The sequence below is a fragment of the Piliocolobus tephrosceles genome, chromosome 12, assembly GCF_002776525.5.
Source record: "Piliocolobus tephrosceles isolate RC106 chromosome 12, ASM277652v3, whole genome shotgun sequence".
Classification (NCBI taxonomy): domain Eukaryota; kingdom Metazoa; phylum Chordata; class Mammalia; order Primates; family Cercopithecidae; genus Piliocolobus; species Piliocolobus tephrosceles.
In genome coordinates this window covers 34,463,417-34,480,594 of record NC_045445.1, presented here as the reverse complement: position 1 = coordinate 34,480,594, position 17,178 = coordinate 34,463,417, and the positions used below count along the sequence as shown (strand labels likewise).

The following is a 17,178-nucleotide window of genomic DNA, read 5'->3' as shown; positions in this document are numbered from 1 at the left end:
AAAAAAAAAAAAAAAAAAAAAGTGGTTTAGACGGTAAATTTCACATGTCTGTGTATTTTACCACATCTTTAAAAAAGGGAGGCACGAACTAGTTTCCAGGTTTCATTCACATAAACATTGCAATAAAATATTTACCTTGATGCCCAGGAGGTGAACATCCCCCTCCACACCAGCACAAAGGCAGGCAAGGATCCCCAGTGGCTTTCTCCTCATGACTGGGTGGGGCAAGGGAGAGAAAAAGATGCCTCGAAACGAACTTGGATCTCGCGGCTCCTGGAGCAGGACACTTACCTTGTGGGCACATCAGGGTATTGAGTGCGTTGGAAAACACTTTCCAGCTCCTGCACCTGCCACAGCCTGAACTTCCTGCGCCGAATTCGTGGCTGCATGTTCTCGGGCTGCGGATCCTCCATGGCCGCCTGGGCCGGCTCCTCCAGGGGCTGCTGCAGCTGCCTAGGCCCCTGGTTTCCACCGCCGCCCTCGTGGATCATGCCGTCATAGCGGTTCATGCAATTCTCGTGGTTCACCCCGCCCTCAGGGTTCATATTACCCATGAGGCCTGGAGCTTCTTGGCCAACATGGCCTTCTACCCTTGATGCTGCCCCCAGCTCAGGTGTGGGGCTTATTTTTACCTGGTATACATTCAGGCAGTAGAACTTCTCGTCATGGACTAGCGAACGTGCCATGGCTGGAGTGCTGCGCCCCTTACACAAACCCCGTGGCGTCTGCAGCTGGAGCGGGGGAGGGGGGGGTCAGAGGGTGGAGCTAGTTCCTGTTCTCATGCTTGGTATTGGTTACAGTTGCAATCAGCGGGACTTGCTTATGCGCACAAGCAAGAGAGGGAATGGAGAGGAGTAGGGGGATGGGAAGGTGGGGGTGCGGGTGGGGGTGCGGGGGGGGGTGCGGGTGGGGGGGGGGGGGGGGGGGTAGGGGGGGGGGGGGGGGGGAGGAGTGTGGTATGGGTCGTGGCTGGGGGTGGTGGTTGAGGGTGGAATGGGGTGGCCAAAACATAGGGGCAGTGTGGAGAAGGGCCAACAGGAGGCATATATGTATGCAACATGGGGCCCCAGCTTGCAGCTTAGCTGACTACACCCTACTCGGGCCTACTTATTACCCCGAGGAAAGCTGATTTGGGGGCTCAAGGGGGAGGTGAGATCTCACAGTGACTATAGGACTGCTTGAGTAAGTTTGGAGAATATCTCATGGCCTGACCCTCCATATTTGGCAGCCTACACGGGGCACGGGTTAGTAATTAAGCTGAAACGATTGGCTAGGGGGCTGCTTGTTCAGAGTTCCAGCAAAGGCACTGAAAGCAGAGCTGCCATGCTCTCTTCAGTGCTGGGATTGGGATCTTGGAGATAGGCATGCAGAGCATTCTGGGTGGTAAGATGTGCTCTGTAAGAAATCCGATGCACCCTTTGAGAAAGTCAACACAGAATAAACACGAGGCTGAATCTGTTAGCCTGAGACTGAATATCTTTGGCTGTGCAAGAGAAACCTGTACTCATGGCAAAATGGAGTGCTATTAGGACAAGCAATAAATAAATAAATAAATAAATAAATAAATAAATAAATAAATAAAAATCGGGGATGATATAGGAAGAATCCTAGTAAGGGCATACCTGCCAAAAATCTCCAATCTTGGGATGGAGATTTGGGATCTATGGATGTGCAGCTTACTGGATGTGGGGCCATTTCTGCTCCGCAGAGCCTCATAACTACACAGCCTCCCTAGTACTGCCCCTGTGTTTTGGCCACCCCACCCCAATAAGCCCAATCATGAAGAAAAACCCTGAAGAGCCTGGTGCAGTGGCTCCTGCACTAGTCCCAGCTACTCAGGAGGCTGAGATGGGAGGATCACTTGAACCCAGGAGTTTGAGGCTGTGGTGAGCTAGAATCATGTGGCGGCACTCCAGCCTGGGCAACAGATAGAGGCCCCTTTTCTCTAAAATAAATAATAAAATAAGAAATAAAATGAAAGTGAAAGAAAGGAAAATGCTAGAGAGTCTGTCATGAGGAAGGGCATGGAGATGTTTTCTGAGGGTGGACAACTCATGAATCCTTAATTTTTCTAGAGATTGTGTGCGTGCTGTTAAGTGATGGTATATACTTTATTTTGTTTTTTAAAAATATTTTTAAAATTTTTATTATTTTTAAATGTTCTTTTAAAAACTTTCTGTATCTATTTACAAATATTGGTTATTTGAGGGTTTTTTGGCAGCATATATAAAGATTCAGACCCGTTAAGTCTGTAGCCTACCGAGAGAGAGAGCTCTGGTCTTCCTGGTGATTCTGAGCATGGAAAGGCCCTTGCACTTCGCAGCATGCAGGGAACCAGTATGGCAGGACTAAGCCACTCGCCCCATTAATTGACTGCCATCCACTGGGCTAAGTGAGATCCTCGCATTCTATCCCTAGTGAAAGAAGAGAGAGGAAGAAGAAGAAAAATAGATAATAAGAAAATTGAAAAAGAAATGAAGAAATGTACATTGTGGGGAGCAGAAAAGGACTACCAGTAATGGGAGGCATCAGCTAGGAGCACAGATCCGAAGCATGACTCACTGTGTGTCCTGGGACACTGGATGAATCTATCTGGTTCTTAGCTTCCTCACCTATAAAATGGAGATACCAACAGTGTCTTGATCATAGGGTTTTCATGAGAGTTCAATGAGGCAAAGCATACGTGTAACTGAACACAGCTCTGACTGCTCACCACTTGCAAAGTCCAATGAACAAGAATGACGTCTGGTAAAAGAAAGTGGCTTTATTCCAGAGCTAGCTGAGGGGAAGTAGTACAGGCTGCCTTAAGGAAGCCACTACAGCCTTTGGGGCAGAAGGCAGGAGCTTTGAAAGGGGGGCTTGGCATGAACGACATGCAGGGGAGAGGGCGATGGAGTGCGGAGTCTATGTGACTTGCCTCGGATGTCTTATCTATCAGGTGGTCTGGCTGGCACCATCATGGGCAGAGCTAGGTTGTAAACTGAGGCAATCTCAATTTGCCTCCTGGTAGGAGAGAGTTCTGGAGGTTCCTGGTTTGCTTTAAGGTTCAGTCTCTGTAACTTCTAAGTAAACACGTAGTTAGATAAGCTTGCTGTGTAGGGAGTGTCTGGTGGAGAGAAGGTAAAGGTTATAATTGCATCCCCAAAGAGCTAAGTAGGAGGTGTGAGGAAAGGAAAAAGGAAAAAATAATTCATTTGAATCTTTAAAAAAGAGGTACTTGGTTACATATAGACTGTTTTATTCTTTTTTTCCAACTCCAAATAGTCAATTTATCAGCAAATCCTGTTGACCCCTCCTCAGAAACACATTCCCAAACCTTTACTTTTTTTCTCTGACATGCCTAAGATAATCACTATCATCTTAAACCTGTGATAATGCATTAATGTCCTGTCTCCCTGCTTTCACCTTTTTTCTCCTATAAACATTCTCCACCCAGCAGCCAGAGTGATCTGATGATGAAAATGTGAATTACACCATCGTGCCCCTGCTTATCACTTTCATAAGGCTTGTTCTTGGGTTGGGTCCAGAGTAGGTACTTAATACATGGTAATGTTTATTACATTATCTGGTATCTAAGAATAAAATATATTAGGCCAAGAAAGAAAATTGATCTGCTGAGTGAAAGACACAGTCTTCTGGCACATTTCCTGGCCCAGGGCTCATACATGCAGCAGCCAACATAGGCTTACTGACGGAAGCACATATAGGTACATAGAAACGCGGTACATGGCCGGGCGTGGTGGCTCAAGCCTGTAATCCCAGCACTTTGGGAGGCCGAGACGGGCGGATCACGAGGTCAGGAGATCGAGACCATCCTGGCTAACACGGTGAAACCCCGTCTCTACTAAAAAATACAAAAATCTAGCCGGGTGAGGTGGCGGGTGCCTGTAGTCCCAGCTACTCGGGAGGCTGAGGCAGGAGAATGGCGTGAACCCGGGAGGGGGAGCTTGCAGTGAGCCGAGATCCGGCCACTGCACTCCAGCCCGGGCGACAGAGCGAGACTCCTTCTCAAAAAAAAAAAAAAAAAAAGAGAAACGCGGTACATGTATTGTTTTCACAAGAAGATGCTCTATCTTCATTACATGCTCCTGGAGGATAACAATCACTCTCTCTTTTTCCCTTATGAATAAAAAAATATGAAAGTGAGTCAAGTAGGAAATGTGAGGCTACATGGTCTGGTCATTTGTGAAATTGTATAATTAAGCACCTCAATTAATCCTCAAAACACCTCTATAATTTAGGTATGATTGTTATCTCCATTTAAAAAAGTATTAAACCAAGGCAAAATGAGAATAAACTGCTCACCAGATTAGCCAGCTAGCAGGTGGTGAGTGAAGCCATGATTCAGATACCCAGTCTGGTTCTAGGGTCGCTGCTCACATAAATCTGGTACATCAGGCTGTGATTTGTGGCTATTTTTGCTTAGGACGAGCGTTCCATTGGGTACCTAAGGTTTTCAAGAGTGAATCAAAAATTAAAAACTAAATTACATTTACGATAAAACATTCAAGTAAATACTAGCTTTTCTGGTGCCCACATAGGGCAACGACACTCACCTAAGGTGCCTATGAGTGACTGAAGGTGAGAAAACACTGGGGTACACTGTGGAAATCTGAGATGTGGAAGAACATCGAGCTGTCACAGATGTCCCAGCTAGTCTATTGCACCCCATGATTAAAACTCTTACATGTCTCTCATGCAGCATTTGATCCAAGGCTGCAAATTGATCATGAACTGATTAGGCAAGAGAAGGAGAGGGGTGCAGACTCCAACAAAAGTCAGATTGAGGAGGCAACATTTTGGTTGAAGTCAGAGAGAGGCCGTGAGATTGCCATCCCTTGACATCTTTTTGAAAGTGAATTGTTTAATCACTTTTTTTTTTTTTAAGCTGATTTCTTAGCCATCTTGCAGAAATATGAGGCAGGGGCACTTATCCACTAGGTACAGTAGGTAAGGTACCTAAGCCCCATGACACCCTTAGCGGCCCATGAAAATGGTTTAGTTTCTTTCATAAAATGGTGCTGAAGATAATGATAGTTGCAAAGGGAAAAATAGGATAGACCAATATCATAGTATGATACCAAGCATAGGGCCTATTATTGGAAGCTATTTCCAATGCTCAGGATATTAACATCTTCTGGAGCGTCTGCAAAACACATCTTGAAGGGAGAACCATAAAGTCTTCAATTTGGCCTGCCTCTTTTATTTAACAATAAAGTTTTATTTATTTCTGAGCACAAGATTATGATTTTATTTCTAGAAAATGGGAGAAAAGGTGGAAGGAGGAGGAGGCAGGGAAAAGGTGGAAACTTGCCCAGGCCCACAGCAGGAGCCCAACACAGGGAACACTTAAGCTTGTGTAGAGTACTTGTAACCAGAAGCCCGGAGGGGGAGCACAGCAGAGGATGCAATGTGCCACTGTCGCGGCCAGAGCCCATGCAGTGTAAACATTAACATTCTTGGATGCACTAAGCACTGGGCTGCGGTCTACACTTGCACTCTGAGGTGGTGGAGTCATTGCTAAAATTTTGGAGTACTTGGACTTTTCTCAAGAGGCGTTGTACTTCTTGTCCCTACCGGGGATTACCGCAGGTCGCAGCCCAGAGTCTGCAGAGGCGCGCCGTTTCATCGACAGCAGGGACTGAACCTTCAGCCCAGGAGAAGCCAAGATGGCACTGATATCGCACCCGGGGAATCGAGGACCGGGAAGAACTTAATGGTTAGTGCCTGGATGGTGACAGGTGCTCCAGTGTACTCGGGCAAACTACCTTTTCCTGCAACAGCCGATTATCTTTGTGCAGCTTTCAGTTTGCGGCCCCTAACCTCCTCCAGCCCGCAAACCCAGGCCTCCAGTGTTCTGATCTTTCTCTTTGCCTTTCCACCTTTCCAGATGCGATTCCTTCCGTGATCTCAGTGACTGTATCAGGCGAAAACGAGAAGGGCAAAATACCGTCCAAATGTAAACAAGGAGCAGCCACACCAGCAGCAGCAGAATGCCGCAGTAGTTCGGCAGGCCCTGGCCCCATGGACAAAGAGAAACTCGACAGTGGCAGTGGCCACGAACTCAGAAAGCCTGAGGACACTCAGCAGCTCCTCCGGCTCATCACTTTCACATTGGTGCAACTACAGGAGCTGAAGAATATTTTCCAACTCGTTCCATACCCGGACGTGTTAGGTAAGTGGCATGCTCAGGCGGCACCCACTTTTCACGGAGCTGGGGCTGGGCTCAGGGCCTATTCTCTTTCCCCAGGCCCCTTCCAAACCTTTCTGAGCCAAAGGCTACCTAGGGGTTTCAAGGCTGCTGGGGCCTGTTTGCCCTCGGACTTCAGGGTGGAGGCAATGCCTCCTAGACATCAAGGTAAATATTTTCAAGCAACATTTAAATGAATCAAGTGGGGAAACTTTGGCCTGATAACTGGGTTTGTATAAGTAGAATTTGATTGGAACCAGAACCATGATCAGTGTGAGGAGAGTAAGGCATAGTCATGCAAGTGGATGGGCAAATTCTGCTTTTATTTAAATATTTGATAATTTGCTCATAATATTTTTGATTTTTCAGAGTAGTGCAAAAAGTGTTATTTTTCTGGAATCCTGAACTTTTTTGTGCCCCCTTACATTCAGTATGGGGGAAAATCATTCCTAAAGACAGCCTTAATCTGGATATTACAAAATAGTGTACTCGCGGAGAGGTGTTGGGGGATAAGTATTTAAAAGCAAGCTTGAAATGAACAACATAAATTTTGTTTCATCCACAACTCTAAATACTGAACATCTGTGGTTTTCTCCTTCCAGAAAGGAACTTGTAAGATGCATGAGCATGACTGAAACCAGTGTGCAGGTCACTATAACTGAAAAAACTTATTTGGCAGGGCAGCCATTCTAAAACCTGCTTCAAGACGTAGATACCATTGCCCCAGATATTCTGAAGTTGGTGTGATTTTGTTGCCTTTTCCAGGTTTGGGAAATAAGTTCATACTTTGAGTTTTTGTGAATAGAAAATGGGATAAGAAAACCTCAGCTTATGGAAATTTCCCATTATCAGAGTTGACATGATTTCAAAAAAGACCAAAGAAAATAGAACCAGACTACTTTTCTAGTTCCTATATATTAATACAATTAAATATATATGTGAATAGTATCAGTATGAAGTATATACAATATGTTATGTTGTATATAAATATAAATAAACAATATGCAGTGTATGTGTATATATATATATACACACATACACGTGTGTATATATTAGAGAGGACATGTATGTGAAGATTATCTATAAGATGGGAATAAAAGCATTGTCTATGCCATAGAATTGAGGAGAGGAATAAATGACAGTATACGTAAATACCTAGCATAATACCTAGTCACAGAGTAAGACCTCAGAAATATTTATTACTATTACTCTGTAATATATCCTCTCACTACAGTATAACTCATGGCATATGTGACATAACAGAAGAAGCCTGGTTAGGAGTCATACATTTGGTTCTTTTGGAGATACACACTGAAATATTTACTGGTGAAATGATGTGATGTCTAGATGTGCATCACAAAAATCCAGGGGGAGATCCAAGTGTGTTTGAGAATTGGTTAGGGTATTCATGAAACAAGGTTGTCTATGAATAATTGTTGAAACTGGGTAATGGGTACAAATAGGGTTCATCTTTACCATTCTCTCTGCTTTTATATATGTCTGACAGTTTGTATAATAGAAAAATTGTAATAATCAGTTGTAAATTCAAATGTTGACAAGGCCAGACAGGTGACATAAAAGAGAGAATCAAGCAGAGTAGGGACTGTGGCAAACTGGGAAAGAATATGTGTCTTCCAAAGGGGCAGCCAGTATTCAGCTCCAGCTTAGTGTTGCTGGCTGGCAATGTTGGGCCAGGACTGCCAGATTTTTCAGTTTTTCAAGATTGGCCCCAAATTAAAATGTTGATATGAAACCTTCAGTTCTTTAAATGTTGGTAACTAACTGAAATATGTTTTATTGAAAAGTATGGGGGCCATCTAAATCAGGTCTGCAGAACAGACTCAGGCTGGAGCTGCTAGTTTGTAAACTCTGCCTAAGAAGCCAATTTTAAGCAATTTTCATTCTCTGGAGCGGTAGAATATAATTGACAGCATTTCTAAAGCTGACAATCCAAGAATGCCATTGTGCTGTCCTGCTGTTCCTTATTATAAGTCCCATGCCCATATCTGCTTTGCTCTCTGCCTTCCATCCCTGCCTGAAGTTTCTCTAACTTTATCTTTTATTCTCTTTATTTGGTTCTGATATTAAGGTTCAGAGCACTGATGACTAAGACTTCACAAGTGTCCCAGAGAGGAGACCTCACAGTAATGAATTAGGCACCAGCTCACCTGATCTTTCTCTCTGGTACATTTTGCAGCTCTTCTTAACAATATGCAGGTCCTTTGGACAGTTTTCAGAAATATTATGCCTCAAGGGGCAAGGTACCAGGCTGGAAGGGCAGGGCACCCTTGAGAAGAAAAAGGGAATTTTATAAAACTAGTATCTATTTGTGATCAAGTAAAACTTCCTGAAGTTCAGCAGTTCTTTCAATCTCCGTTTTGTTCTTTTTCTTCTCTTATATTGAAGTAAAATTTAAAATTTAATACTTTTATTTTTTAAAAGCATGTATGGCATTATTTCAGTCTTACTAAATTCTCTCTGCATCCATTCACCCATCCTTCTTTGTTTTTGTGTGTGTAGTGGTCTCTGTGATAGGGTTCATTAATGTCAATCCTGATCCTTTCTTCCTTGTGAGATGTCAGTAGATACGTTTTTTTTTTTTTTTGCTTTGGACTTCTATGAATTGACTGAATTTTTATGCCAATTATTTTAAAAGTATTACATAGAAGAACAAATGGACAGAAACATTTAAATGCAATCAAATCTTGTTGATGTTGAAGTATAGGAAATAATATTGCATTGTCAGGTAAACTGCAGGACACTCATATTTGGGTTTCAAATAAACAACAAATATTTTTGTATAAAGTATGTCCCGAATATTGCATGAGACACAGTTATCCAAAAATATTTGTTGTTTATCAGTAGTTTGACTCAGCGCTCCGTATTTTTATTGCAACTCTCATATAAACATATTGTCATTTTCGTAGGAAATGCTTTGAACACTTTGTCCTTTTTTCCCCATCCATTCATCCCATTTATATTTTTCTTTTAACTTAGGAGAGATTAAGGAAAACATTAGGTACTTTGATTTGAGCCATCCCTATAATTATACAGATGCATATATTATATACACTCATATATATATTATCTATATACAGATATATATGACAGTATGCTCTATATAATACCTAATATAAACACACATGAAACACAGACTGAACTGACTGTATTGTTGAAACAGCTGCTCAGTGAAATATGTCTTGTGGCCAGTGGTCCTTCTGAAACTGACCTGACAGTTCTATAGACCAGTGGTCCCCAGCCTTATTGGCACCAGGGACTGGTTTCGTGGAAGACAATTTTTCCATGGACTTGGTGGGCAGGGCAATGGTTTCGAGATGAAACTGTTCCACCTCAGATCGTCAGGCATTAGTTAGATTCTCATAAGGAGCGTGCAACCTAGATCCCTCACATGTGCAGTTTACAGTAGGGTTCGCACTCCTATGACAATAAAATGCCACCACTGATCCGACAGGAAGCAGAGCTCAGGCAGTAATGCTTGTTCGCCTGCTATTCACCTCCTGCTGCTCAGCCCATTTACTAACAGACCACAGACCAGTACTGCTCTGTGGCCCAGGGGTTGGGGAGCCCTGCCATGGACTGTTCTTTTGATAAAAATAGAAATGAACCCTTCTGGTCTTAAAGTTTGAACCTTACATTTGTTTTATCTGAGTTCCTTCCTCAGGAAGCAACCTTCAGGCCTTTCAAAAAAAAAGGGATCAAAGAACTGAAACTCACCAGATCACCACATCCAGACAGTGAAATGCTAGACCCCTCTTTCATCTTGATTGCTTCCTTGCCCCTCCCTAGTTCCTGTTTTCTTACACATTGTTAAATTTCTTTCCTGCTATTAAACTCCTAGTTTGAGTTGGTCCGGGGGACGGATTTGAGACTGAGCTTCCATCTCAGCTGCAGCATCTGACTATAGCCGTCTTACTTGGCAGTACTCACTGTCTCAGTGATTGGCTTTCTGTGCAGTGAGCAGCAGGACTGACTGTAGCCTTGGTGTTTTGGTAACACTTCCTTTCGGTCATTTCGGAATGAGGCAGAGAAAGGACAAGGTCTCCTGTTTAGCTTAGACTTGAATGTCATGTGGATCTGGAAGGAGGCAGGGACCCAGTTGCCCTACTGGCTTTTGTATTTATCCCCTTATCCCACAGCAGCAGTGAGGTATCTGGGAGGCCTTGGGCTCTGGAGGAAATGTCAAAGTTGGTGGAAGAGCCCCGAGCCCAGCAAATCTGCCCACTCCCTGCAGGACTGCTGCTTTCACTTTCAATCTTGCCCATGGTCTAGGGACTGGAATGGCCTCAGCCATCAGCTGGGTGGCCTCCGCCAAGGCTCTTGAAACCAGTCCTACTGCTCACACTAGTGGTCTTGCTTTCTAGGGTGGCCCTCTGCCCCACATGGCATCCCATTAGCTTCTGCCTTGTGGTCCGCCAATTATGGCAGCTACCCACACCCCTATGGGTGTGACAAGCTGTGGCCTAGCCTTCTCAACAAAGAGAGGGAGGAGAAGTGAGTGAGCTCACCTGCCTGCAGAGTCCCTGACATCTTCTGACTATTCACATTTCCTCTCTGCCTGCCTTGTGTTTTCACTCGTTCAATCCAGCTAGCTGATGGATCCCTTATATATCCTACCTACCCCCTTACATTCTTACTCTTCATCACGTCCCTTCACAAGGTGCCCTTGTCTCCTTCCTCTACCTTTCATCTCCTGCTGGAGCACACATGGCCAAATACCTCATACTCACTGGAATTTCCTTATGTTATCATTTGAGAGAAATATATGTAATATATATGTAATATATTATATATATTAATATATTAATATATTATATATATTATGTAATAAAAATGTATATTTTTAAGTGATGAGGTCTCACTACCTTGCCCAAGTTAGTCTGGAACTCCTGGCCTCAAGCGATCTTGTCACCTCAGCCTCCCAAGCAGCTGGGATTAGAGAGCATGTTTTTATTCCCTACTACACTGAGCTCCTGGAAGGAAGGACCTCTGTTTTATTCATCCCAGAATTCTAGTGCTGACAAAGATTATCTTATTGACCAAATTCTACTCAGGTTCCCTTGAGCTCTTTTTCAACTAGGCCTGGATTTTTGGATTTCTGAGTTTGTCTCTGCATTGTCCAGTTTCAGCAAGGAAATTGCTAAGTCCTGCTAAGTCTATTTAGCCATTCCCCGTATCCAACCACTCTCAATATCTTATCTGGTTCCTCATCCTCCATCATGTCCCAGGTGATGTTTGATCACCCTGGGCTGCCTTCAGCAAAAATTCTGTTAGATCGGTTTAGCCCAAATCTTCCATTATGCCTGATGTTTCCTCTTAGTAAATTTTCGTCCATTGACTCCCACCTTGTTCCTTGGCTCTAAATTCCCACTTGCTTACACTATTTTAGCTGATCTCAATCTATCTCCCCCATTGTAAGATGCCATTGCAGTGGTTCCTATACTTATCTTGATATTTTCCCCTTGAACACAGTCTTTCTCAACATCTTTAACACGTGTCGTTTAAAAAAAAAGTTGAACAGTAATGATGCTGTGACTTTTATAGGATCAGATTCATCATTGGACTCCTGGACCTATCACTGTGGACCTCAAACGTGCACCTTTAAAGCCCGTTCCTTCACTCCTGACTGATGGATTTGGGAACCACTGCTAAGTCAGACTTTTGAACCATTGTTCCAGGCAAACTTCTGTTAAAGCTGGTAAGGACTGATTTGATTATTAAGATTCTGAGTATACTCTCTGAAGCAGGTTAGAGTACCAGGCTTCTTTTGAAAGGTGTCTCCTAGGCTGGACGGTCTCCTTCCTGGATCTCTGTCTTCAGTGGGGATTATTCTCTGGCTCCCTGGGCTGGAAGTTCTTTCTGGCTTTCTATTTTGAGTGGGAATTATTCATTGATTCTTTGGGCTGGAAATTTTTTTTTTTTTGAGACAGGGTCTTCCTCTGTTGGCCAGGCTGGAGTGCAGTGGTGTGATCATGGCTCACTGCAGCCTTAACCTCCCAGGCTTAAGCAATCCTTCCACCTCAGCACCCCTGAGTAGCTAGGAGTACAGGCACATGCCACCATGCCTGGCTAATTTTAATTTTTTTTTTTTTTTTTTTTTTTTTTTTTTTGTAGAGACAGGGTCTCACTATGTTTCCCAAGCTGGAAATTTTTTTCCTTATTATTTTGTGAGGTCTCTCTGTTCTATTTGATCCTGTTTTTCCCATGGGAACTTCTGAGTCAACTGAAACACCATTCTTGAATTCCTACTGACTATATGCTCCACCTACACTGTCCAACTCCTTCTTGTTGACGTTGATTTTGCTGAGGATAATTTGGAACTTCACTGGTCTTTTTGGGAAACTTATGATCTCCCCAAACTGGTGTCTCTAAGACTTCTCTCTTCCCATTGGTTTCTCTCCTCCTTCCTCCTCTTACTGTAACCAAATGCAAGCTCAGCTGCTCATTGCTTGCAAAATTGAATAACAAGGACGAGGGTGGTAAAAAGAAAGTGACTTTTATTCCAGAGCTTAGCAGTGGGGAAACAGAACAGGCTCCTGCCTTAAGGGAGCTGCTTTAACTTTCAGGGCAGAAAGCAAGGGCTTAAAAAGGGAAAGTTGGTGTGAATGGCATGGAGGAGGGGCGAGGAGGTGTGGGGTCTACGTAACTCACTTGGATGACTTATATTGAGTGATGCCATGTGATGGTCTGGTCTGCACCATCATGGATGCAATTGGATTGTGAATTAATTGTTGTCTTGAGACAATCTCCTGGTGGGGAATTCCAGAGGGTGCCTGTTTTGTTTTAAGATTTGGTCCCTGATACTTCTAAGCAAACATATATTTAGATAAGCTTTCAGTCTAGGTGTTACTGGTAGAGGGTGTCCAGGTTCTTGGCGTTTTGAACAAAGAATTGGACAAAATGCACAAAAAAAGCAAGGAAAGAGTGAAGCAACAAAAGCAGAGATTTACTGAAATCGAAAGTACACTCCACAGGGTGGCAGCAGGCCTGAGCAGTGGCTCAAGGGCCCGCCCGGATACAGAATCTTCCTGGGTCCAAATACCCCCTAGAGGTTTCCCATTGGCCACTTGGTGCTCACCTCATGTAAATAAAGTGGTGGCCTGCAATCAGTCTGAATGGTTGTGGAAAGCAACCAATCAGAGGCTGAAGTGAACTTACAAAGGTCACATTCCCATGCAAACATCTGGTGGTTGCAGAAAGCAACCAATCAGAGGCTAAAGTGAAGTCACAAAGTTGTACTTCTGTGCAAACGAAGACCTGGCTGGCAATCAATCAGATTGAGCTGAACTAAAGTTATAAAGTTACACTCCTGTACAAAGGTCTGATTGGTTGCCAAAATCAACCAATCAGAGGTACTTTCAATTACCCATCTGCCGCGAAGGAAAGGTGGGGGTTTGCAAAGGCAGTAGCCTCTGGTCCTTTTGTTACTTAGGTGTAGAAAGTTAGGGTTTTCCTTTCAATTTAGTTCTAGGAAGTCAGCGTGAAACAGCTTTAGGTTCCCTGCCTCCAGCCCCTATTCTCCTGCTTCACAGGGAGTGCCTGTTGGAAAGAAGGTAAAGTTTATAATTGTATTCCTAAAGAGCAAAGTAAGAGGTGAAGGAAAAAGAAAAAAGGTAAAAATAATTATTTTAAAGAAAATGAGGTACTTGGTTACAACTCCCCACTGTCCAATTCCATTCCATTTTCATGGGATTTGGGCATTGTTTTTATTCTGGCTACTTACTGCTGAAAGTGGGAGGAGTTATAGGGTATCAGAATGGAACTGATCCATTGGAGTTGGAAATATTCACAAATACTGGGGTTCACAGACGGTGTTTGCTGGAGCATTATGGTACGAGGCCAGGAAAGTCTCTTGGGAAAACCTGTCTTGCATTTCCATACAGAAGGTGCAACAGCAGTAAAATCCACAGCAAAGAAATATGCCTATCCCTGCAACCAGGGCCAAATTTATAAGGAGCTTTAGACGCCAGGACGGTTCTGACCTGAACCAGGATGCTAACTATTGAGCTAGCGACAATGTGGGGTCAGACATAGTTTTAATTTGTTGGTTCATGTCTTGCAGAGCTAACAAGACATTTTCTGAATTATCTGGGATAATATGTAGCATTCAGTCTTAATTACTTATCATGCCCCGTCCCCACTGTCAATTGTATCCAGAGTTCCTGTGGGGATATGATGACAGGTGGACTCAATACACAAATTGAACAATTTTTTTTTTTTTTTTAGTTTATATTTTCCACATCTTTTGGTTAAGACATACAGGAGGGGTCATAAATATTTATGAAAGCTGTCTTGACACATGTGTATGGAACAAATATATATGTAACCTGAGAAGGTGCCACTGCACTCCAGCCCTGGGGACAGAGTGAGACTGTCTCTGAAATAATAATAATAATAATAATAATAATAATAATAATAATAATAATAATAATAATAAAATCCAAGCTAAGAACAAATGTACAAGTAAAGATGCAGGTAAAAATGAATTGTCTGATATCCATTACCTCACATATGTCAAGTACAGTAGTAAAACAACGAACTCATGCATTTAACATTTTAGGTTTTTGCTTCTGTGATGCCAAACATGGACATGCTGTAAAAATAGTTAATAAGGAAATAACTTCAAATGATGGCTAGCCTTGTTTAATGTTATGTTTGCCTAAAATAAGAATCTAGATCTTTTCTTTTTTTTTTTTTTTTTTTTGAATCTAGATCTTTTCTAAGTAAGATAAACCACTTAAACACTAATTACTGAACCTAAGTTTTAAGTTTATATGCTTTTGGGGTTTTATTTTATTTTTTTAGATGGAGTCTCCCTCTGTCGCCCAGGCTGGAGTGCAGTGGCGTGATCTCGGCTCACTGCAACCTCCACCTCCCGGTTTCAAGTGATTCTCCTGCCTCAGCCTCCCAAGTAGCTGGGACTACAGGCACGTGCCACCATGCCTGGCTACTTTTTTGTATTTTTAGTAGAGATAGGGTTTCACTGTGTTAGCCAGGATGGTCTCAATCTTCTGACCTCATGATCTGCCCACCTTAGCCTCTCAAAGTGTTGGGATTACAGGAGTGAGCCACCATGCCTGGCTTGGTGTTTTATTTTTATATGATATAGTGAAGCTAAATACATCTGGTTCTGTAATAAACATGAACAATTATACAATGAGGAAGTATATTCCTCTAGAAATTGTGTGTTCATAAATTTGCTAATCTGCTACAGAACACTAGTATATGACAGTGCTATGGACTCAATGTTTGTGTCCCCCCCCCAAATTCATACGTTGAAATCCTGACCCCTAATGTAATTGTATTAGAAGGTGGGACCTTTGGTAGGTTATTAGGTCATGAGGGTAGAGTCTTCACAAATGGGATTAGTGCCCTTAAGCATTCTCTGCCTGTTTCTATTCTGTAAATACATGTAAAGCCCTGATAAATTTCCCCAAATGTCATTGTTACAAACCTATTTGTATCTTTACTACAGAGCATATCCTGGGAAAATTTTGTATTTGAAATCACACGGTTAAGAGTTCAGAATTGGGGCCGGGCACGGTGGCTCAAGCCTGTAATCCCAGCACTTTGGGAGGCCGAGACGGGTGGATCACGAGGTCAGGAGTTCGAGACCATCCTGGCTAACACGGTGAAACCCCATCTCTACTAAAAATACAAAAAACTAGCCGGGCGAGGTGGCGGGCGCCTGTAGTCCCAGCTACTCAGGAGGCTGAGGCAGGAGAATGGCGTAAACCCGGGAGGCGGAGCTTGCAGTGAGCTGAGATCCGGCCACTGCACTCCAGCCTGGGCCACAGAGCGAGACTCCGTCTCAAAAAAAAAAAAAAAAAAAAAAAAAAAAAAGAGTTCAGAATTGGTTAGAAGAGTAGGGAATGCCTTACGCTAATATATCTACGATGACATATTTGTGTTCCTGTAGTGTTAAGGATAGGAAGGCAATGGATATTCAACAGCAGCAACAATAATAACAACAATTAATCTAAAGAAACTTACAAGAAAATATGACTAAATATTTACCCACTTTTGGCATTTGAGTTTTGCTTTCAATTATTTAAACTGGATTTCCTGACGTACTTAATTTGAAATGTGAATATCTGTTCTCTTCAAGTGATACCTTTTTCCTTTGCTGATTTTAATGTGTTTTCTGTAGCTGTAACAAGCCATAACCAGGTGTCTGACAGCTTTTCTGAGTCCAGATGCACAGAATGCTCTGTGAAAGACCATGATCCATTCTCTCCCCATCAACACCTTTTTATTTGTTCTGTACCCCATTTATTTTGTCTAGAAGCAAACACACAAACCTTAGGCCTATTAAAGTTGTGTTTTGGCTTAGTTTCGGTACACATATCCTTTAAATACAGCAGTTATTAAAAATTATTTTAGGCAATTAGAAAGAGTAAAGAGTTCTTGGTGGAATTTTCCATCGATAAAAAGCAGCCCCCAAACCATTTCTTTTCTAACAGAAAGCGGCCTGAAACGTCAAGCTGCAAGCATAGCTATGCAAGCTAGCTGTCATATTGAATACCAGCAGCTGTACCTGGAAGCCAGGCACATTCAATATGGCGATTCTCGCTCCCTTTTGTGGCCACGTGTGCAGGTGTCATGGCACCAGCGGGGTAAAGTCACATGTGCAGGTGTCATGGCAACAGTCAGATAGAAGCCACAATTGTATAATAAAATATTAGGGTTGGAGGGCCAGACTTTTCATGGGCTGTGTAAATGGAACACCTGGTCAAACCAATCCCCTGGGCCCTATGTAAATCAATCACCGCCTCCTCAAGCCTCCGTACAAAATTGATCACGTTTTGCCCCAAACCCGGAAACCCTCTCTCAGGCAACCTGCTTTCTCAGCATGAGGAAGCTTATTTTCTCTCTCTTCCTTTTTTTCTGTTAAACTTTCTGCTCCTTAACCCACTCCACGTGTGTGTCCATGTCGTTAATCATCAGCGTGAGACAGCTAACCACAGGTA

At 43.0% G+C, this 17,178-nt stretch overlaps 1 protein-coding gene across 2 annotated transcripts in view; it reads right to left on the bottom strand.

Annotated features, from left to right (window-relative positions):
* RHOXF1 (Rhox homeobox family member 1) overlaps positions 1–8,463 on the bottom strand; it is a 15,115-nt gene extending 6,652 nt beyond the window's left edge. The window contains exons 1-5 of one of the 2 annotated variants that reach the window (XM_023202150.1): positions 8,359–8,463; positions 4,306–4,447; positions 2,563–3,106; positions 2,261–2,414; positions 292–731 (exon numbers count right to left, since the gene is read on the bottom strand). In XM_023202150.1, the coding sequence (XP_023057918.1) occupies positions 292–731; positions 2,261–2,326 (506 nt within the window). In that variant the 5' untranslated portion in view covers positions 2,327–2,414; positions 2,563–3,106; positions 4,306–4,447; positions 8,359–8,463. Of the gene's footprint in view, positions 1–291; positions 732–2,260; positions 3,107–4,305; positions 4,448–8,358 lie in introns of both variants that reach the window. The other variant, XM_023202149.1, reaches the window with a different exon arrangement.
* Between the last annotated feature and the right edge of the window lie 8,715 nt (positions 8,464–17,178).